The sequence below is a fragment of the Ceratotherium simum genome, chromosome 4 (genome assembly GCF_057802395.1).
Source record: "Ceratotherium simum simum isolate JZ-2026a chromosome 4, ASM5780239v1, whole genome shotgun sequence".
In the NCBI taxonomy this organism is placed as follows: Eukaryota; Metazoa; Chordata; class Mammalia; order Perissodactyla; family Rhinocerotidae; genus Ceratotherium; species Ceratotherium simum.
The window spans coordinates 4089842-4112214 of NC_141903.1; the positions used below are offsets into that span (position 1 = coordinate 4089842).

Consider the following 22373-nt stretch of genomic DNA (forward strand, 5'->3'; position numbering starts at 1 on the left):
TGTTTTGGAAGGTTATTAATTATGGATTCTATTTCTTTAATAGGTATGGACCTATTCAGATTGTCTGTTTCTTCTTATGTGAGTTTTGGCAGATTGGATCTTTAAAGGAATTGGTCCATTGCATCTGGGTTATCAGATTTGTTGGCATAGAGTTGTTCATAGTATTCCTTTTTTATCTTTTTGATGTCTGTGAGATCTGTAGTGATATTCCCTCTTTCATTTCTGATACTGGTAATTTGTGTCCTCTCTTTTTTTTCTTAGCCTGGGTAGAGGCTTACCAATTTTATTGATCTTTTCAAAGAACTAGCTTTTGGTTTGGTTCATTTTCTCTGTTGATTTCTTCTTTTCAATTTCATTGATTTCTGCTGTAATTCTTATTATTTCTTTTCTTCTGCTTTCCTTGGATTAGTTTGCTCTTTTCTTCTAGTCTCCTGAGGTGGAAACTTAGATGATTGATTTTAGATTTCTTTCTTTCTTTTTTTTTTTTTTGTGAGGAAGATCAGCCCTGAGCTAACATCCATGCCAATCCTCCTCTTTTTGCTGAGAAAGACTGGCCCTGGGCTAACGTCCGTGCCATCTTCCTGTGGCACGTCCGTGCCACAGCATGGCCTGACAAGCAGTGCCTTGGTGCTTGCCCGGATCCGAACCTGGGCCGCCAGCAGCAGAGCGCGTGCACTTAACCACTACGCCATGGGGCCAGCCCATCTTTCTTCCTTTGTAATATGTGCATTCAATGCTATAAATGTCCCTCCACTGCTTTTGCTGCATCACACAAATTTTGATGTTTTGATTTTCATTTAATTCAAAATATTTTTATATTTCTCTTGAGATTTCTTCTTTAACTTATTTGTTATTTAGAAGTGTGTTGTTTAATCCCCATATATTTCTGGATTTTCTAGTTATCTTTCAGGTATTGATTTCTAGTTTCATTTCATTCTGGTCTGAGAGCAGACATTGCCTGATTTCTGTTGTTTTAAATTTGTTAAGGTGTGTTTTATGGCCCAGAAAGTGGTCCCTCTTGGTGAATGTTCTGTGTGAGCTCGAGGAGAATGTGTATTCTTTTGTTATTGGTTGAAGTAGTCTATAAATGTCCATTATATCCAGTTGATTGATTAATGATGATTTTTTTAAAATTTATTTTTTATTTATTTTTATAATTTATTTTTTATTGCAGTAACATTGGTTTATAACATTGTATAAATTTCAGGCATACATTATTATATTTCTGTTTCTGTATTGATTACATCATGTTCACCACCCAAATGTTAATTACAATCCATCACCACACACATGTGCCTAATCATCCCTTTCGCCTTCCTCCCTCCTGATGATATTGTTGAGTTCAGCTGTATCCTTACTGATTTTCTGCCTGCTAGATCTGTCCGTTTCTGATATGGAGGTGTTGAAGTTGCCAATTATGATAGTAGATTTTTCTGTTTCTCCTTGTAGTTCCATCAGCTTTTGCCTCACGTAGTGACGCTTGTTGTTAGGCACTTACACATTAAGGATTGTTATGTCTTCTTGGAGAAATGACCTCTTTATCATTATGTATTACCCTTCTTTATCCCTGATAACTTTCCTTGCTTTAAAGCCTGCTCTGTCTGAAATTAATATAGTTACTCCTACTTTCTTTTGATTAGTGTTAGTGCAGTATATTTTTTACATGCATTTACTTTTTTTTAAGATACTAGCCTGTATTTTTCTTTTTTCTCCCCAAAGCCCCAGTACATAGTTGTATATCCCAGTTGTAGGTCCTTCTAGTTTTTCTGTGTGGGACACTGCCTCAGCATAGCTTGATGAGCGGTGAGTAGGTTTGTGCCCAGGATCCAAACCGGTGAACCCTGGGCTGCTGAAGCGGAGCATGTAAACTTAACCACTACACCACTGGGCGGCCTTCCCATTTACTTTTTATCTATATTTGTCTTTATATTCAAAGTGGGTTTCTTGTAGACAACATATAGTTGGGTCTTGTTTTTTGATCCACTCTGACAATCCCTCTTTTAATTGGTGCATTTAGTCCGTTGACATTCAGAGTGATTATTGATATAGTTGGATTAACATCTACCTTATTTGTTACTGTTTTCTATCTTTCACCCCTCTTCTTCATTCCCATTTTTGTCTTCCATTTTCTCCCTCCCTCTTGTGGTTTTAATTGGGCATTTTTTTTTTTTTTTCTTTTTTTTTTTTGTGAGGAAGATCGGCCCTGAGCTAACATCTGCCAATCCTCCTCTTTTTGATGAGGAAGACTGGTCCTGGGCTAACATCCGTGCTAATCTTCCTCTACTTGTATATGGGACGCTGCCACAGCATGGCCGAACATGTGGTGCATCAATGCGTGCCCGGGATCCAAACCGGCAAACCCCGGGCTGCCCCAGCAGAGCGCGCGCACTTAACCGCTTGCGCCACCGGCCTGGCCCCTAATTGGGCATTTTCTATGATTCTGTTTCCTCTCCTTTTTTAGTATTTCAGTTAGAGTTCTTACTTTACTTTTCTTAGGGGTTGCCCTTGAGTTTGCAATATACATTTACAACTAATCCAAGTCCACTTTCAAATAACACTATACTGCTTCATGGGTATTATGTGTACTTTATAATAACAAAATAATGCTAATTCCTCCCTCCCATCCCTTTATCATTGCTGTCATTCATTTCATGCATACATATATATAAATATGATATATACATAAGCATACATAATCAAGTACATTATTGTTATTAGTTTTTTGGACAAACTATTATCTGTTAGATCAATTAAGAATAAGAAAAATAAAAGTGTTTATTTTGCCTTCACTTAATTCCTTCTTTGATACTCTTCCTTTGTTTATATAGATCCGAGTTTCTGACCTATATTGTATTCCTTCTGTCTAAAGAACTTCTTTCAACATTTCTTGCAAGGCAGGTCTACTGGCAACAGACTTCTTCAGTTTTTGTTTGAGAAAATCTTTATTTCTCCCTCACTTTTATTTCTCCCTCACTTTTGAAGAATAATTTCATAGGGTGCTGAATTCTATGTTGGTAGTTTTTTTCTCTCAACACTTTAAATATTTCACGCCATTCTCTTCTTGCTTTCATGGCTTCTGAGAAGTCAGATGTAATTCTTATCTTTGTTTCTCTGTAGGTAGTGGATTTTTCCTTTGGCTTCTTTCAGGATTTTTTATTTATCTTAGATTTTTTGGCATTTTTTTCTGTTTGGTATTCTCTGAGCTTCCTGGATCTGTGGTTTGAAATCTGACATTATTAATTTGGGAGAAATTCTGAGTCGTTATTGTTTCACATATTTCTTTTGCTCCTTTCTCTCTTTCTTTTCCCTTCTGGTAATCCCATTACCTGTTTCTTACTTGTTTTGTAGTTGTTCCACAGTCCTTGGATATTCTGTTGTATTCTTTTCAGTCTTTGTTCTCTTTACTTTTTAGTTTTGGAGATTTCTATTAATATATCCTCAAGCTCAGATTCTTTCCTTGGTTGTGTCCAGTCTATGTATAAGCCCATTGAAGGCATTTTTCCTTTCTTTTTGTTTTTTTTTGTGAGGAAGATCAGCCCTGAGCTAATATCTGATGCCAATCCTTCTCTTTTTTGCTGAGGAAGACTGGCCCTGGGCTAACATCCATGCCCATCTTTCTCTGTTTTATATGGGACACCACCACAGCATGGCTTAACAAGCGGTGCGTCGGTGTGCGCCTGGGATCCAAACTGGCAAACCCCGGGTCGCCGAAGTTGAGGACACACACTTAACCACTGTGCCACTGGGCCGGCCCCTTTAATTTATTTTCTAGTGTTTTTGATCTTTAGTGTTTCTTTTTGGTTCTTTCTTAGGATTTCCATTTCTCTATTTACATTGCCTGTCTGTTTTTGCATGCTCTGTACTTTATCCATTAGAGCCCTTAGCATATTAATCATAATAGTTTTAAATTCCCAGTCTGATAATTCCAACATCTCTGCCGTGTCTGGTTCTGATGCTTACTCTTCAAATTGTGTTTTTTGCCTTTTAGTATGCCTTGTAATTTTTTCTTGATAGGTGGACATGATGTACTATAAATAGGCCTTTACTAATGTGGTGGTAAGGGGTGGGGGTAAGGGAAGTATTCTGTGATTAGGTCTCAGTCTTTCAGTGAACCTGTGTCTCTGGACCATGAACTTCACAAGTGTTTTTCAGTTTTTTTCCTATCCCCTTTGTGGGGCAGGTTGGCTAGAGTAGGTTGGAGTTTGGTATTTCCCTTCTTCCAGGTCAGTCAGACTCCGATAATACCCCGTCAGTTTAGGCTCTGGTTAACTAGTTTCTCCTAGGGCACGCCTTCTTAAAAAGAACAGAGTGCTGGTATATTTCAACATAGTTCCTTTTCCTCTTTCCCTGTGGTATGCTCAAGAGGAATTTTCTCTGGTATTTATTTTGAGAACCTTGTTGAGCTCTTGGAGGTAAAACTCACAAAAGTATGGGGGGGCTCCCATGACTGACTTCCCCTGGAGTTTTTAACTCTCAAACTTGTACACACTGGGCCTTCAGCAATTTGTCAATTGCAGTTTAGATTTTCCTACCTTCGCACTGGTTTCTGTGGCAGTTTCCGCTATGAATTTCTGCTCTGATAAGCCGTGACTCCTTGTATTTCCCTCTCTGTCTCTCCATCTTGGAGGCTGCAGTTTGCCCTATGTCCTTCTCTCTCGTGGCTCCAAGAAGAGTTGTTGATTTTTCAGTCTGTTCAGCTTTTTACTTGTTGTTAGGACAGAGTGGAGAATTCCAGTCTCCTTACATGTGGAACCAGAAATTGGTTGTGTCATCCCCATTATATTTTCAGTGTCATCCCCATTATATTTTCATTTGGCTTTTACACATTTTATCATTTTTATGTCTTCATGATTAGCGTTTTGATAACGTCTGATTCTCTTGAGTTAACATGCCATAATTTACTTAACCATTGCCTTGTTTTTAGGCATTTAAGTCAGTGCTGTTATAGATGATAGTGTAGTGGATATCTTTTGTGTATGACACTTTCCTTCTTTTCAGTGATTACCTAAGGTGAATTCCCAAAAGTGGTATCACTTCATTTGAGAATGCACATCTATAAGGGTTATGACACAATGCCTTAATGCTCTCAAAAGTGTTTTATAAATTTACACTCTAACCGGCAATATATAGGTATATCAGCTTTACCACAATTGCAAAGCCGTATCTGTTTTGGAAAAGAAAGTAATTAGGAAAAGATTTGGGTGGGAAAATAATTTATCTGGTTTATTTTTTTTTTACAGTTATGTGTTGCTTAACAGTGGTGATACATTCTGAGAAATGCATCATTAGGTGATTTCATCATTGTGTGAACATCATAGAGTGTACTTACACAAACCTAGATGGTGTAGCCTACTGCATACCTAGGATATATAGTACTAATCTTATGAGGCCACCGTCGTATATGTGGTCTGTCGTTGACCGAAACATTCTTGTGCAGTACATGACTGTATATGAAATGTTCCCTTTCACCCTTTTTAAATACCCACAAATTATTGTAGGTTCTTGATGTACTGTCTAGTTTCGTATTCTGGATTGTTAACAGCCTGTTTGCACATCTCAGTGGAAGGCTGACCTGAATGGTGGGAGACGTTGATCATCATAAATTATGACCAGCATAATCAACTTCACACAAATTGTGTGCTACTATGTGTTTAGCTCAGCAGAATCATTTGATAAACTGAGTTGAGCCAATTCAATTGGAGATTCTAAAGGTGACATTTGCTGACATTTTCCTTAAAGGAGCATGCTTCCAAGTGGGATTCCAATTTGTTTTTCTCTTTCTTCTAATGGTTGGATTCTTACATAGTAGAGAGGTCAGGTAAAATGTGTCCTAGTCAACAATGATGTTTATTGGACTTTAGTCTCAGATCGTGGTTGATATGTGAAAATAAGAGACAGTAACCAGTAGGTGACAGTGTCCTTTTTTTTAAAGATTTTATTTATTTAATTTTTTCCCCCCAAAGCCCCAGTAGATAGTTGTATGTCATAGCTGCACATCCTTCTAGTTGCTGTATGTGGGACTCGGCCTCAGGATGGACGGAGAAGAGGTGCCTCGATGCGCACCCGGGATCCGAACCCGGGCCACCAGCATTGCAGCGCGCGCACTTAACCACCAAGCCACAGGGCCGGCCCGACGGTGTCCTTTTAATTCTTTTTTTTTTTTTTTTTTCTTTTCCTTTCTTTCTTTTTTTTTTTTGTGAAGATGATCAGCCCTGAGGTAACATCCATGCCAATCCTTCTCTTTTTGTTGAGGAAGACTGGCCCTGGGCTAACATCTGTGCCTATCTTCCTCCACTTTTTTTTTTTTTTTTTATATGGCTCGCCGCCACAGCATGACCTGACAAGCGGTGCGTTGGTGCGTGCCCGGGATCCAGACCCGGGCCGCCAGCAGCGGAGCACATGCACTTAACCGCTACGCCCCATCCTTTTAATTCTGATTGTAGTTGAAGTAAATATGTAATGGCGTCTTTGTCAACTTGTGTACTTATATGCTGTCAGTAAAATATACATAAAATGACTAAGTTAGAAAGATAATCTGAATTAAAGTTTTAGATTTCTTTAAATAATACATAATAATACATAATTTAGTTATTAATTAATAGTAATAATTAACAATTATTGGGCACTTATGTGCCAAGCACTATTCTAAGTGTTTAACATGTATTAAATTATTTAATCCTCATAACAGCCTTAAATATTATTACCTCCATTTTATATATGTGTGAAATAAAACAAGTATTACAAAATGATGATATTTACACGAGAATCCCTAAAGTCAATAGTATATTTACTCTTCAGATGTGTCCACAGCAGATTAAAGAAACAAAATAAAAAGGGAGAGGGAGATTATCGGAGACCAGCACCAGTATCCAGGTACAGGGGATAAATAACCTGCTCAAGATTGCACAACTAAAGAGGCAAAAATCGAGATTTAAACCCAGCAGTCTGGCTGTGGAGCTTCCTCCGTATGTACTAGAAAACAGAATCAGACTGTGTTACTAAAGTTCTTGTTTTAATGGTGTGCCAAGAAGGTGGCAGAGTCTGAAGAATACATCAGTTAATGTAGCAAAGCCTTGTCTCTCCAGAACCTTTAGGGAATAATGGTGTTTTGAAAAGCAGAATATTACAAAGAACTCAGATTCACCTCTTTTGCATTACACGGTTTTTGATTCTTTTAAATTGAACATAAAGGATGTAATCAACTTTTTCTTGATTGACTTAGTGACTTTGTTAGGAATGCCATTCTTTTTCATTTTAGCTATCCTAGTGGTATATAGAGGGTGTCTCATTTTAACTTGCATTTTCCTGATGACTATGATCTTTTCATGTGCTTATTGGTCATTCCGATATTTTCTTGTCTGAAGTATCTGTTCAGATCCCTTGCTTACTATTTTTAAAATTAGATTGTTTTCTTAGTACTGAATTGTAGTTCTTTATATATTCTGGTCCATTTTTTTTCTTTTATAGTTTTTCTTTCTGGGTCTTATCAGAGCAATCTTTGAGTACCCCAAGGTTTCAAAGATCTTCATCTGTGTTTTCTTATAGAATTTTTATAGTTTTTAGCTTTTACATTTAGATATATGATCCATTTTGAGTTAATGTTTGTGTATAGTGTGAGGTAAGGGTTCATTTTTTTCCTTATGGATATCCAATTGTTGTAGCACCATTTGTTGAAAAGCCCATCCTTCCTTGTTGGAAATCAATTGAAAATCAGTGTGCAGATCTATTTCTGAATTTTCTATTATATTCCATTAAACAAGTTTGTTGGCATTTTGATTGGGATTATGTTGCATCTATAAATCAATTTTGGGAAAAATGATCTCTTATTTTCTGAATTAGTATGGTATTAGTTTTTCTTTATTCTTTGATAGAATTCACCAGTGATGAATGTCAGATGGCCCTGGGATTTATTTTACAGAAAAGTTTTTAATTACAAATTCAATTTCTTTAATAGATATAGGGCTATTCAGATTTTCGATTTCTTTTTGTGTCAGTTTTCATAATTGGTGTTTTTCGATAATTTTTTTTTGTTTCTGCTAACTCAGTGTTTCTCAGTCCTTTTTTCATGGTTGTTCCCTGAAGGATCCTGTTAGACATTTTTTTCCTAACCACGGCTGTCCCCATGAAATTTTAATACCACAGAAAACGCTGTATATCTTGTTTATGTATCAATTATATATCTGTGTTTTATACATAGAGTAAGATTTTTTGACCTCCAAGAACCAATTTTTGTCCATTTGGGAATGATGTGTCACCCCTGTTGAGAATGCATGATCCAAGTTGCATTATTGGCATAGAATTGTCCAAAGTATTATTCTTTTCGTGACTGCAGAATCTATAGTGATATATCCCCTCTTGTATTCCTGATGTTGTCAATTTGTGTTTTCTCTTCTTTTTTTCTTGATCAGTTTAGTTAGAATTTTATAAATTTTACTGACCTTTTTGTAGAACCAATTTTTTGTTTCTTCAATTTTTTTCTCTATTGTTTGCCATCTTCTATTTTCTTGATTTCTTCTCTTTATCTTTCTTTCTACTTACTTTGGGTTAATTTCACTCTTCATTTTCTAGCTTCTTAAAGTGGAAAGCTTGGATCATTGATTTTAAATGTTTTTTCTTCTCTAATATGATCATGTAAAGTTGTACATTTCCCTGTAAACACTGCATTAAGTGCATCCCACACATTTTGATATGTTATGTTTTCATTCTCATTAGAGTCATTTCAAATTCAATTGGATGCATTTTTATGTTTGGATTCAGTTTTAGGGATCGCTCATATTTTAATTTTACTTTTAAAAATATATTTAACATTTACATGAATCTGTAAGTCAAAGATATACAGAAAGGTATAGTCAAAGAAGTGTCACTCCCTTCCTTATCACTTCTACCATGTTCCTAACTACCTGTAGGTAACCACATGGGTTAGTTTCTGATTTATCCTTCTTGTGTCATTTTTTGCAAAAATAAACAGGTATGTGTATATTTTCTTATTTCTCCTTTTTTACACAAAAAACAGCATACTATATATACATACTCTTATACTTTGCTTTTTCTTTTCTTTTTTCTTTTTTTACTTAATATTATATCCTTGAAATCATTCTATTCCCGGTCCATATATATCTTCCCTATTCTTTTTTACAGTTATATGTTTATATGACAAAGTTTATTCAAGCAATGTCTATGTTAACTAAGTAGATTCCAGTGTTTTGCAAATTCAAACAATACTGCAATGAAAAATGTAGTGCGTTTGCTTTTTTTTTTTTTTAATTGGAAGTGTATCTTTGGAGTAAATTGCTGGAATTGGGATTGCTGGGTCACATACACAGTTTGTTAGACGTTGCCAAAATCCTCTCTATAGGCATTATACAAAGTGGCGATATTCTAATTCTGTCATTTCTTTTACGTTTAGAGCTGAAGTAGTTCTTTAAAGAGAAACTTCTTTTCATCTGTTTGGTTCCCCTGTAGTATAGCTTGTATTGGAGGAGCAGGGCAAAAGTTTGATTCTCTCTTTTTTTTTTTTTTTGTGAGGAAGATCAGCACTGTGCTAACATCTGCCAATCCTCTTCTTTTTTTGCTGAGGAAGACTGGCCCTGGGCTAACATCCATGCGCATCTTCCTCCACTTCATATGGGACGCCGCCACAGCATGGCTTGCTAAGCGGTGTGTCGGTGCGCGCCCGGGATCCGAACCAGCGAACCCCAGGCCGCCGCAGCGGAGTGCACGCACTTAACCTCTTGGCCTCTGGGCTGGCCCCTGATTCTCTATCTTTTTACTTACTAGTTTTCAGAATAATTGATTAACTAACATTCTTCAACAGTGAGCAGTTAGTTGTGTGTTTTTTTTTAAGTATCATCATGAACTCATAGATTTAAACATATTAAATGTGTTTTAGTTCATTGCATTCATTATCCTTATTGATGTTCCAGTTGTTCCATTTTTGGCCAGGAGAACCTTTTTAAGTTGGCTGTTAAAGTTCTTTTTTTTTTTTTTTTTTTTAAATTTTATTTATTTTTCCACCAAAGCCCCAGTAGATAGTTGTATGTCGTAGTTGCACATCCTTCTAGTTGCTGTATGTGGGACACTGCCTCAGCATGGCCGGAGAAGCGGTGCGTTGGTGCGTGCCCGGGATCCGAACCCGGGCCTCCAGTAGCGGAGCGCGCGCACTTAACCGCTAAGCCACGGGGCCGGCCCTAAAGTTCTTTTGATATGACCGTAGTGGTGTCTAATAGATTCCTTGCTCACGGATATGACAGATATTCTAGCTCATCTATGTTTTATGCTCCAGATTTGGAATCAGCCATTTCTCCAAGGTACTCCAGTTGCTTTTTTTGTTTGTTTTTGGTGAGGAAGATTGGCCCTGAGCTAACATCTGTTGCCAATCTTCCTTTTTTTTTTTTTGCTTGAGGAAGATTGTCCCTGAGCTGACATCTGTGCCAGTTTTCCTCTATTTTGTATGTGGGATGCCATCGCAGCGTAGCTTGATGAGTGGTATGTAGGTCCGCGCCAGGAATCAGAACCCGTGAACCCCGGGCCGCCGAAGCAGAGTGCTCAAACTTAACCACTACGCCACCACTGGCCCCTCCAGTTGCTTTTAGTGGGAAATGGTGTTTGGAGATCACATTCTAGTCACTAGGGATATTCTTTTCTGCTTGGGTTTAAATCAGAGGATTCTGAAGAATAAAATTATTCCAGCTAAATGTTGAGCATAAAGCAGCGTGATATGTAGCAGAAAGCCCTGGAGTGGGAGTAGGTACCTCTGTTTATTCATTCACCAAATATTTACTGAGTATCTACCAGGTGCCAGGCACTCGTTTATATGCTGGAGATACAACAGTGAACAAAAAAGGCAAAAACTCTGCTTTCACAGAAGCTTACAATCTAGTTAACCCAGGCAGGATTCCTGTTGTAACCACTGCTACTGATCTTGGCCAACACCTTACCTTTTGGGCTTTCCTCAATTTTAAGATTCTAAAATTGTACTAAATGGTCTGTAGTGTCTTCACTTGAAAAGTTTAATAATTGTGTTTCTTTCCTCCATGCTTATTCAATGTTTGTGGTGTCCCTCCCTTCTCTTTTCTCTATCCTCTTACAGAAATGACAGAAGAAGAACAGTTTGCTCTGGCTCTCAAAATGAGTGAGCAGGAAGCTAGGGAGGTGAACAGCCAGGAGGAGGAGGAAGAGGAGCTCTTGAGGAAAGCCATTGCGGAAAGCCTGAATGTAAATATGTTGAAAAAGTTTGTGAGGCTTAATCAGCAACATTCTTTTACTTCTGCAGTGTTATGGTTGCATTAGGAACTAGCTATAGTAGTTGATAGGGTTTTAAACTAACAAGTATTTCCCAAAATAATTTTTAAAGTCCATGTGGAATTGTTGGTGAACCCAGTTTGAAGTGGTTTGTTAATTCTATGTGAAAGAGTTTTCTTTTTTTGTTTGTTAATTCTATGTGAAAGAGTTGTCTTCTACCACACAGATTTTCAGTCCATGGCTTAAGAGAACCATAGTAGTTGGCAGCTTCTGAAAAGAGTTACCAAGTACCAGGAAGCCAAAGGGAACAAGATAAGGTGCTTACCTGCCCTGTTTTGTGGGGAGAGCAAAAGGAATGAGAACCATAGGTGGGTTAGGGAGAGAAAGAATGGGCAGTTTTAAAATTTTTCAAATAATATTAAATTGTGATTTGAATATGTGTAGTGGAGATTATTTTAAATGTGAAGGATATTTGCCAATGGCAGGTCCTGAGCTATCCTTTATGGCATTCACCTCTTTATATTAGAAAAGGGTTTAGTATAGTGATCTAGAACAGCACTTTGCACATACTAAGGATTCAGTACATGCTGTGGAATTCCTTTGAATTGAGCATCTACGTTTTGGAGAGGAGAATCTGTTAGGGACAGTGGCTTTCCCTTTTTGTCCTTCCTGTGACCTTTCATGTATAGCTATTTTAATAATAAACCTGGTCTGGTGTGGGATCACTTGTTTCAGAGTTGCCGGCCGTCTGATGCTTCTGCTACCAGATCTCGACCTCTGGCCACTGGACCATCTTCACAGTCCCACCAAGAGAAAACCAAAGACTCTGGGACCACTGAAGGCATGTCTCCCTGTTCTGACTCCTTTCACTCATCAAGTATAACCATATCACAGGGATCTCATGCTGAGAGTAGATATACAGAAATGCCCAAAATCCCTTTGGTGGTATTAAAGAGGTTAAATCAGAAAGTAGTTGAGATCTCTCTCATATCCAACATACTTTTATCTTCACGGAAAAGCCAACATTTGGTTAAACCCAAAGCAGAGCCTTTTTTACCCACAGTATGTAATTCTTGCTAAGTGTTAACTTACCAAGCCCTCTTAAAAAAGTTGGTCCTTAGCCCTACTTTTTCTCAAATACCTACAGGCATATGGCAGCTGGTACCTCCATCACTGTTTAAAGGCTCACATATCAGTCAGGGAAACGAGGCTGAGGAAAGAGAGGAGCCTTGGGACCACACTGAAAACACTGAAGAGGAGCCGGTCTCTGGCAGCTCAGGAAGCTGGGACCAGTCAAGCCAGCCAGTGTTTGAGAATGAGAACGTTAAATGTTTTGACAGATGTACTGGCCACTTGGCTGAGCACACACAGTGTGGGAAGCCACAGGAAAGTACTGGGAGGGGTTGTGCTTTTCACAAAGCTGCCCAGGGTAGGGGGGACACATCTAGGCACTGTCTGCCTACCCCAGCAGATACCAAAGGTCTCCAGGACTTTGGGGGCACTGTGCACTACTTCTGGGGTATTCCATTCTGCCCTGCTGGAGTAGACCCTAACCAATATACCAAGGTCATTCTCTGCCAGTTGGAAGTTTATCAGAAGAGCCTCAAAATGGCTCAGAGGCAGCTCTTTAACAAAAAAGAGTTTGGGGAACCAGTGTTACCTAGACCTCCTTCTCTGATCCAGAATGAATGTGGCCAAGGAGATCAGGCTAGTGAAAAAAATGAAGGCATCTCAGAAGATATGGGAGATGAAGACAAAGAGGAGAGGCAGGAGTCTAGGGCATCTGTCTGGCACTCAAAAACCAAGGATTTCCAAGAAAGCCCAATTAAAAGCTTGAAAGAGAAACTTTTGTTGGAGGAAGAACCAACAACCAGTCATGGTCAGGTAAGGGTCAGTGATGCTGTGATTAAGGATGATTTATTCACAGATTAAACAAGGATTATTTTAGCTATTTGTTCTTTTTGTGGTCTTTTCCCCCCTGATTTTTAAAGTAACACATGCTCACTACAGAAAATTGGGAAAGTACAAAAGAATATGAAGAAGAAAAAAGTTACCTGTAATCCCACCACCAAGAGGCAATCATCATTGTTTATATGCATATAAAATATTTTTTCTTTTTAATTTTTCAAGAAAATGAAGACTCTTCTGTATAAGCTTTATTCCTTTCCCCCACTTAATAGTTTATCTTAGATCTTTTCTTATTTATTATACTTGAAAACATTATTTTGTCATACGGATGTACCATAAATTTTTTTTTGTGTGTTAAATGTTTATTATTTCTAAAAAGTTAAGTTTTTGAATAGGTAATAATGTTCACATGGCTCAGAATTCAAAAAGATATAAATGAAAACTCTGTCTCCTATCCCCTTCCCCAGCCAGTCAGTTCTTCTCCCTGGAGTCAACCTTTGTTACTGGTTTCTGGTGTATCCTTCTGAGGTATTTTATGTAGTACAATCAAATGTGTATACATAGTCTTTTCCTCACTTTCTTTTACATATATGATAGCATACTGTACACATTATTCTGTACCTTGCTTTTTTCATTTAATACCTCTATGAGATCATTCTGTAACAGTACATAAAGAATTTATTCTTTTTTTGGATGTGTAATACACCATGTATGGATGAGTTTATTTTATCCAGTGTCCCTGTTGGTGGACATTTAGGTTGTTTCCAATATTTTACTGTTACAAACACTACTGTAGTGAATACTCTTGTACAGAAGATGTTTTATCCACATGGGAGATATTTGTAGGATAATTTCTTGTATATGTAGTTGGTGGATCAAAGTATATATGCATTTACAATTTTATTAGCTGTTGCCAAATTGCCTTCTATAGAGGTTGTATAAATTTACATTCACTGCAATGTATGAGAACCATATTACCCATACCCATACCAGTACAGTATTATCAGGACTTCTTGATCTTTGCCAATCTGAGAGATGAAAAATAGTAAGTAACTCAATGTGGTCTTAGTTTGCATTTTTCTTATTATGTATGTAGTTGAGATCCGCTTATATTTCCTTTTCTGTCTGTTTAGATCTTAGGGGCATTTTTCTCTTTCGAAAATCTTTTTCTTAGTGGTTTGTAGGCACCCTTTATATACGGGAAGTGGTCCTTTGTGATATGAAGTGCAGATAGTGTTCCAGTTTATTTTTCCCCCCACAAAATGGTATATTTCTGATTTTATTTGTGGTGGTTTTCTATAATTTACTGAAAACAGTCCCCATTTGAGGACATTTAGGTTGCCTTTTCAGTTTTTTTCTGACATACCTAGATTGTGTTATATGCATGTAAGCTTATATTCTGTTTTTTTCTCTGAATGCTATAAGAGCAATCATATAATTACAAACTCTTTATAAACTATAATTTTAAAGAGTTCTGTTTTATGACTGCTGTTTTTTGTTGCTATTTCTGTTATTGGACTCTGAGTTTTTGGTTTGGTTTTGTTGTTATCCTACTTGTTCTGTCTCTCTTATGGTAAGAGTTCAAGAAATGGTAGCTATGAGATTTCATGGCATAGTGTAGAGAACATGGATTTGAAATTTGAATGTCAACTTTTATATTTTAGTAACTCTGTGTCTTTGAGCAAGCCATTTAACTGCTCTGAATCTCAGTTTTTACATCTGGAAAATGGGAATAGCAACTCATTATCTTTCAATAGTTTTAATGATTACAGTGAATTACTATATAAAATACCTAGTATAATACTTAGGAGATTATAGGCACTCAATAAATCATAGTTGTTCTCTTTAAGGGACCAGAAAAGTCATTCATCGAGGGTACTTGTGAGAAACATTCTTCCCTCGCAGCCTTCTTCATTCACATTCTGGAAAGATGGGAAGAGAAAGTATTTTTCTTAACAGTTCTTCTAGTGACTTACCTCTTTTCTAAAGGAAAGTTAGGTTATGCTTATGATAACATGTTTTGTTTGTTAGTTCTTTGCAATTCAGAGATGATTCCCCTTAAAAGTATAAATTAACTCCACAGAGTGAAGACTTAATGATTTATTGTAATTCAAGTTGTTAGCTTGAAAGATCCCAGGGACCAGAGTTCTTAAAGCGTAGACTTGTGTCAAGTTCTGAGGTTTGAAAACAGTGCCTTTGGAATAGTCAGGAAGTGGTCAAAACCTAGCGGCTGGCCTGCTATGTTGAAGTTCTCTAACTTTATGAACGGGCCACCAAGCGCTACAAATAGTATTATTAATTGGTACTATTTGGCTACAACAAACCAAATAAACTAGCTTAATTAAAAAGAGGACTTTATCATAAGGAAATAGGGTGCCTCATAACTTCTAAAACAGGCTGGTAACCAAGCCTGGAGAAAGTACTGGGTCTAGAAAATCATCTGTAATTTTTCTGTATCTCATCGCTATATTGTATCTACTTCATTCTTCTTCCTGCAGACTGACTTCCTTTGCTTCTCTGTTTCACATGGTAGGTGGAAGACACTGATCCTACAAACTCCCAAACTTAAATACAGGTTACAGGAGATTTACTCTCTCCCAATTCTAACTTCAAATTTCTAGGAAAGGACTCATGGCCCATTTGGGTTTAGTAGCCCTCACCAGCCCTGTTGGCTGTGTCCTGAAGTGGGTATGCGTCAAAATGTACAAATAGCTGTGAGCCCACTGCTGTAACGCAGTGGGAGGGGTGAGGGACAGTCCTTAGTAAAAGGAGATCAGGCAGACAACCTCGTAAGTATCCAGTATAATCATTAACATTAATTTTAGAAATCACTTAGAACTATTGAAAAATGATGAAAAGTATAAAGTTGAAAACATCCACAATCCTACCATCTAGTGATGTATTCCCTCATCTTTTTTTCTATACCTATTTTTTGTATGGTTTAGATCATATTATTATATTTTTGTATTTTTAAATTAACGTTATGTAAACATTTTCTTATGATGTTAAAATTATTTATAGATTTCATTTTTAATGACTACATAATATTCTGGCTTATGAATTTACCATAACATTTTAACTGTTTTCCTATTGCTGGATATTTTGGTTGTGATAAACATCTTTCTAAATAAAACTTTTCTTTATTTAAAGTTAGTGTCCTTAGGGATAGGGAGCAAGAAAAATGCTGGGTTAAAGAGTTATGAACATAAAAAAAGACTTGCTATTTATTGCCAAATTGCTTTTCAGAAAGGTTGCTCAAATTTGTACTCCGTCTTTCCGGCAATGTATGAGAAATGCCTTAGTTCACTGTAGCCTTGCTAACACAGAATATAATATCTTTAGCAAATAAAACAAACAGAAGTCAACTTACTCATTTTATAGGCAAATAATGAAAATCTTACGATTGTAATTTCACCTCTTGGTCTTTTGCTTTCAGGAACTGTAGGTAGAAAGAATTTGTGTGTTAAACATTTTCTGTTGATTGTGGCTTTGCTGGAGCTGCCCACATTTGAGACTCCTTGGTTGATAGAGATAGCAAGAGAGTCCTAGAAGCAGGGACTCCAAAAAACATTCACCTGGGGGCAAATTGTTTAGTCTGTGTGAAGGTTATAAAAGCTTTAGAATCAAATTATAATTGGTTTCTACCATCATAGACAATAGGGAAGTTAATGAAAATGGAAAAGTCATCTTCATGGCCCTAGAGCAGAGAGGTGGAGGGGTAATATATTGATATGGTCACTTCTTTTCAGGGTCTGATCCTTAATTTTTCAGTCCAGATACTAGAATTTGTTTTCCAGAAATCACCAGATTATGTGGGGGTGTGAGAACTGACTTTGACTAACCAAACTTCAAGCTGATATATGCACCAAATGACAGTTTGATGAATTTATTATGGAAAAGAGACATTTTCAGTGAGTGGAGTATTTAGGTCCACCATCTACTTACCTCCTTCTAGGATGAAGGTATCTGGAAGGCTGAAATAATAATCAGAAAATGGAAATTTTAAGGGATGATTCAGTTAGTCTATGGAAAGACCTGATGCCTGACAACAGAGAACATTTCTGTAGTGACCAGATGATGTGTCTATTCACTTTTACTTCCCAGGCCCTGGTGTTGAAGACACTGCTTGGTTCTGGATCTTTGGATTTTTTCTTTTTTAGAGTCATGGCAAGTTATCCCTTTTCTTTTAACATGTTATTTCTTCAGGCAGAGTGCAATATCTTGACTAGGCCACGGCTTTGTTAGTTAAAGCTAAATTCCTATTATGCTTCCCTGCTCACCTTGATTAGATTTGGGTATTCTAATCAAATTTTGTTTGCTTGTTTTTTTGCTATCTTATTTTCATATTCTGGAAGAACCTCACTTTAACTTTACCCTGTGTTCAAATTACTGCCATTGAGGTGTAAGTTTAGAAATTAAAAATGATTTATTGAAATGAAGACATTCTTGGGATTCTATGTTGAAGTGGTTGGGAAGAAGATCATTTGCGTAAACAATGTAACAGTAATGGTTAGAGCATGGATTTTGGAGTGAGACAGGTCCCAGCTCCACTTTTGACCAACTCTTTGATTTGGGGCAAATTGTTTAACCTGTCAAAGTTTCACATTCCTCATTTCTAAAATAATTCAGTGGTTTCTGCCTCAAAAGTTTTTTGTGAGGATTAAAGGAGACAGCGCATGTAAAGTGATTAGCATGGGTCTGGCATATAATAGGTGTACAGTAAATTTTTTTTTAAAGTTTCTACTGGGAAAGATATGCTTTAGCCTAAGGTAGAGGTGCAGGTATCTTATAACTTATTGGTGCCTTGATTGCTTCTGAAGCCCAAGCCTTAGTTGGCTAGTAATTCAAAGAAGGTAAAATTCTATTAAGTGGACACTAGGTGTCAGTATTTACCTTTTTTTTTTTTTCTTGAGCGTTCAGGAATGAAATGATGTTTTGTCACTACTGAGTTCAAACAAATAGTCAGGTGAAGTATTTATTGCTGTTGTATTTTAGTCCTTTGACAGTTTTGTTCAACCCTCATTTTTCATAATGACTACATTCCCAATCATTGTGCAGCTTTATCTTCCCTTTGACTGAAGGCTCATCTCAGCTATTCCTGATTTTTAGTATATTTCATCATTTACCTGAGTGGTAGAGAGATGCCTAAGTTGTGTAGGTTATTTATATCCTATTAGGAGACCCTGAAAACTTCACCCAGTAGCTTTACATCTATTGGAAGAAGCCTCACAGCCCAGGCACTTCATTAGAAGTCCTTCTAAGGCAGCAGTAGCTACTTTTTTCTACACTCTTCCTACTTTTAATGAGTTGAGGTTTGTACCAACTCTACCATTAATCAAAGAAAATAATCTTTTTCTTATCCAATCCCTATTTGTTACATTTCTTAAAAGATATTCCTATAGCTAGACATGAAAACCATAGTGGCGGATTTTGTAGCAACAGGAATCTTTATAACCTTCCCTTTAGGATGTCCTTTGTTATGGCTTGGTTGTGTCCAGAAGCTTCCTTCGTGGATTGCAGTGTTTTTCCCAACTCAGTATTTCCTTTGAAAACTGAACGTTTCTCTATATTTCTTCCTTCCACAATAAAAGCTTTATAACTGCTTTTCTGAAATCATCATTCATTTGACTAACCAATTTTATATATCTTGCATTTTACAAAGTGTATTGCATATATTATGTTTTTAATTCTCACAGTAACACTCTGTGAGGTGATCATTGATACCCATTTTAAGATGAGGAAGCACATTCAGATGTGACTAACTCAAGATTACAAAGTTAGTAGGTGATGTCTGTGATGTAAATCCCAGTCTTCTGACTCCACAAGATATGCTGTTAATACTGAAACTTACTGGCTTATGTAAAATGTTTTATTCTTATTGCTAATTGCTGAGTGATAATGTTGAACAATTAAATTTCTTTTAAAAAGGAAGAGAAACCAGTTTATGTCTGCCTGTATACTTAGGATGTTGTGTATTTCTTTGCAGTCTTCCCAAGGGCTGTTTGTTGAAGAAACTTCTGAAGAAGGAAACTCTGTACCTGCCTCACAATGGTAAGATTATATGTTGTTAGGGGTCTGAATTCCTCTCTCAGGGTGCCAGAGTAAGAGAGATGAACAACATGAGTGAGACTGTACAGGGAGAGCTTGTCAGGGATCTTTTGGCTCTTTTATAAGCAAAGACTAGGAGAAATCATTATCTCCCAGGTCTCATATATGCATCTCATAGAAGCCTAGAATGTTAGGGTGGAAGAGATTTTCTTGTCCAATCCAGCCATCTTGGCACAAATCCCATTTACACTATTCCTGAAAAGTGGTTACATCCTGTGACTTTTCTGACTACACTAGCTTCCTATGCCAATTTGAAGGTTCTAGATTTATTTCTTTATGTTTTTTCTGGTCTTCCTATCCCCTTTCTCCCTTTGTTCCTTCTGCTTATTTTATCTGCATATCCAAACCATGTATATCTTATAAGTCTACTCTTAAAGACTTTCATCCTCTTTGAAACCTCCATATTATTCAGGCCACACAGAACCTGTATCACCCTCACTCCCCATCCTATGCCACTTTTAATCTGATTGTATCTCATCTTTCCCTTAAATGGTTGTATTTGCGTTACCTCCTCAATTATTCTTTCTGATTGATTGATGGGGTTACCTTCTTAAGTCTTCTCACTTTAATAATAACATAGTGGTTGATTGGTTACAAACGGCATTATTAACTGGATCAGGCTTCTAATTACTTTTCCCTTTTATCCAGTAGTTGACCTTTGGGGATTACTCAAGAGCTTAATTTTGAGTTGAGTGACCATCATCGCCCATATGGAAGTGGAGCCCCACTTGCCGTTTCCTGTAATTTAGTTGGTGTTCTTAGGCTTTTGGTTAAGTTGATACTCCTAGGTATTTCTTTCTGAGCTGAAGAATATGGCTTCGGTTTGATTCTCCTGCTAAGACAGTTTTGGAAGTGGTTTTAACTGGAGTAGGCTTTCTGCTTCTTGCAGGCCTCTCTGCTTTGTTGTGGTGAGCCTTGTGCAGAGCAGATGTAGGTTTTAATGAATGATTATACGCTTTGTCACCAGGAGAGAGTTGGAATTGCAGACAATGTGGTTTGACTTCAAATTGATTAGCCCATTTTATAAATGTCAGCAAATTGTTTTGTGATGGACGCTTTGAATAAAACCCTAATGTTACATGCAGAGTAAACTGTGTCTGGCTTGGATTTATAACAAATACTATGAGATGTTTTATTTAGAGAGTGAAATCACTTGTGGTTTCCTATCAGGATTTAGTTATTTATCATAAATCAGTGGTGGTTAGTCTCTCTTCTCTGTGGTACTTGGTTGATGTGAGGATTTGTGTTTTTAAGCATCCTCTTGCGTACTTGATCAAACTAATCATAAAGCTCTGTGAAGCATGAGGGGGCTAGCTCAGATGCTCAGATCTCTCAGCCATGTATTCTTGTGTCAGGAAGAGATTGCACTCCATGAACAGGCAGGGTAAACCAGAAGATTAGATGAGGGGAGCCATTCATAATTATATTTTTCTCAGAAGAGATATTCAATTTGTATGGACAGATTTTTGCTGTAGGGCAGTTTGGAATTGTATCTTATTTTGTTGCTTGGAAAGCCACATCTTGAGATAAAGAGGAAATTTAACTGCAGGGTGAGGGAAAAGCTAGTTTGTTGTCAGAAGACGCCATATCTTCTCTTATGAGTTTACAAGTCTCTAGCGTTCAGAAGGCTGAGATGGAGGCTATGAAACACCTTTGACATCCTTATATCGGAGTAGAGTATTTGTCTTCTGTGATATTCGTAGCTAGTCCTTACCCTTCAACCTTCCTTTGCAAAGATTCCAAAACGGGGTCCTTTTCATTCAGTGATTTCACTGGAACCGAAGTTGTAAGCATGTTTATTTTTCCTGTTTCTAGACTGGAGTTTTCACTACTGATTCCTTGCCTCCCTGTTGTGCTTTTGTGGTATTGGACAGCAGGTATCAGATTACCTGTGGCTTTGTGAATGACTCACCATTGCTTTTGGCCCTGTGTTCTGATTTATTTTACTGGGAATTCACTTGGGGTTTGGTTCTTTTTCAGCATTGCTGCTTTGACCGGTAAGGGAAGCTCAGTCCTTACGCCAGAGAGTTCTGCAGAAGAAATCACTGTGTGTCCTGGTAAGCACCCCACTGTGATTTTATTGTTTTTATGATCCCTAGCTATATACCTTTTTGTGCCTATTAATTTTTTGACTTTTCCAACCCACTCTCAGGAGGTTTATGTGTGACTGATGTGTGTGTATCTCCACACACATGCATACATAGGTACACTTACGTACATACACACACTTATTTTAATGGACGTTGGCTCTGATTCTCAACCTTTTCTCTTCTTAGAGATACTTTAGTTTTAAAATCAACATGGCTCTTTTGTCTGCTTGTTTGCTTACCAGCCTCATCAGAGATGGCAGCAAAGCATCAGAGATAGTACTTAACTGTACATTCAGAGCCCAGAGTACTTTATGTTTTGGTTTATGGGTTCTCAGAGTTGGGCTGTCTTCAGATCTGCCTGTCATTAAGCAGATTTTTCTCAGAGCCTTTTACTAGTTAGTTTTACATTGCCATTCACTCCTTATTTCATGGGGAGTCCACAAATTGAATTTTGTGCACAGTTCTGTCATTGACTTATTTTTAATTTCAGACAAGACACTTAACCTGGTTAAGTAGTGTACTTTGCTTTTTGTTAATTGTAGAGATGAAAAGACGTGTGTACCTTGCTTTAGCTACAGGAGATGGTCATTCAAAGTTGCACTTCAATAGCTTTTTGATACACAAAATAATTGTAAATGAGCTAAACTACCTACTATTGAAGGGAGTTCTTTTTATTTTTTTTTAAAGATTTTATTTATTTATTTATTTTTCCCCCCAAAGCCCCAGTAGATAGTTGTATGTCATAGCTGCACATCCTCCTAGTTGCTGTACGTGGGACGCGGCCTCAGCATGGCCGGAGAAACGGTGTCTCGGTGCGTGCCCGGGATCCGAACCTGGGCCGCCAGCAGCGGAGCGCACGCACTTAACCGCTAAGCCACGGGGCTGGCCCCAGAAGGGAGTTCTTTAGTTAAATCATCGTAGGGCTGGCCCCATGGCTTAGCGGTTAAGTGCACGCGCTCTGCTACTGGCGGCCCGGGTTCGGATCCCAGGTGCGCACCAACGCACCACTTGTCCGGCCATGCTGAG

At 37.6% G+C, this 22373-nt stretch overlaps 1 protein-coding gene across 5 annotated transcripts in view; it reads left to right on the forward strand.

Moving 5' to 3' along the window:
* Positions 1 to 22373, forward strand: part of UIMC1 (ubiquitin interaction motif containing 1) — a 128954-nt gene that overhangs the window by 52194 nt on the left and 54387 nt on the right. For 3 of the 5 annotated variants that reach the window (XM_087429372.1, XM_087429369.1, XM_087429371.1), the window contains exons 4-8: positions 11090 to 11214; positions 11977 to 12082; positions 12389 to 13125; positions 19136 to 19200; positions 21238 to 21314. In XM_087429372.1, coding sequence (XP_087285498.1) covers positions 11090 to 11214; positions 11977 to 12082; positions 12389 to 13125; positions 19136 to 19200; positions 21238 to 21314 — 1110 coding nt within the window. Of the gene's footprint in view, positions 1 to 11089; positions 11215 to 11976; positions 12083 to 12382; positions 13126 to 19135; positions 19201 to 21237; positions 21315 to 22373 lie in introns of all 5 variants that reach the window. The other 2 variants (XM_087429370.1, XM_087429373.1) reach the window with 2 other exon arrangements.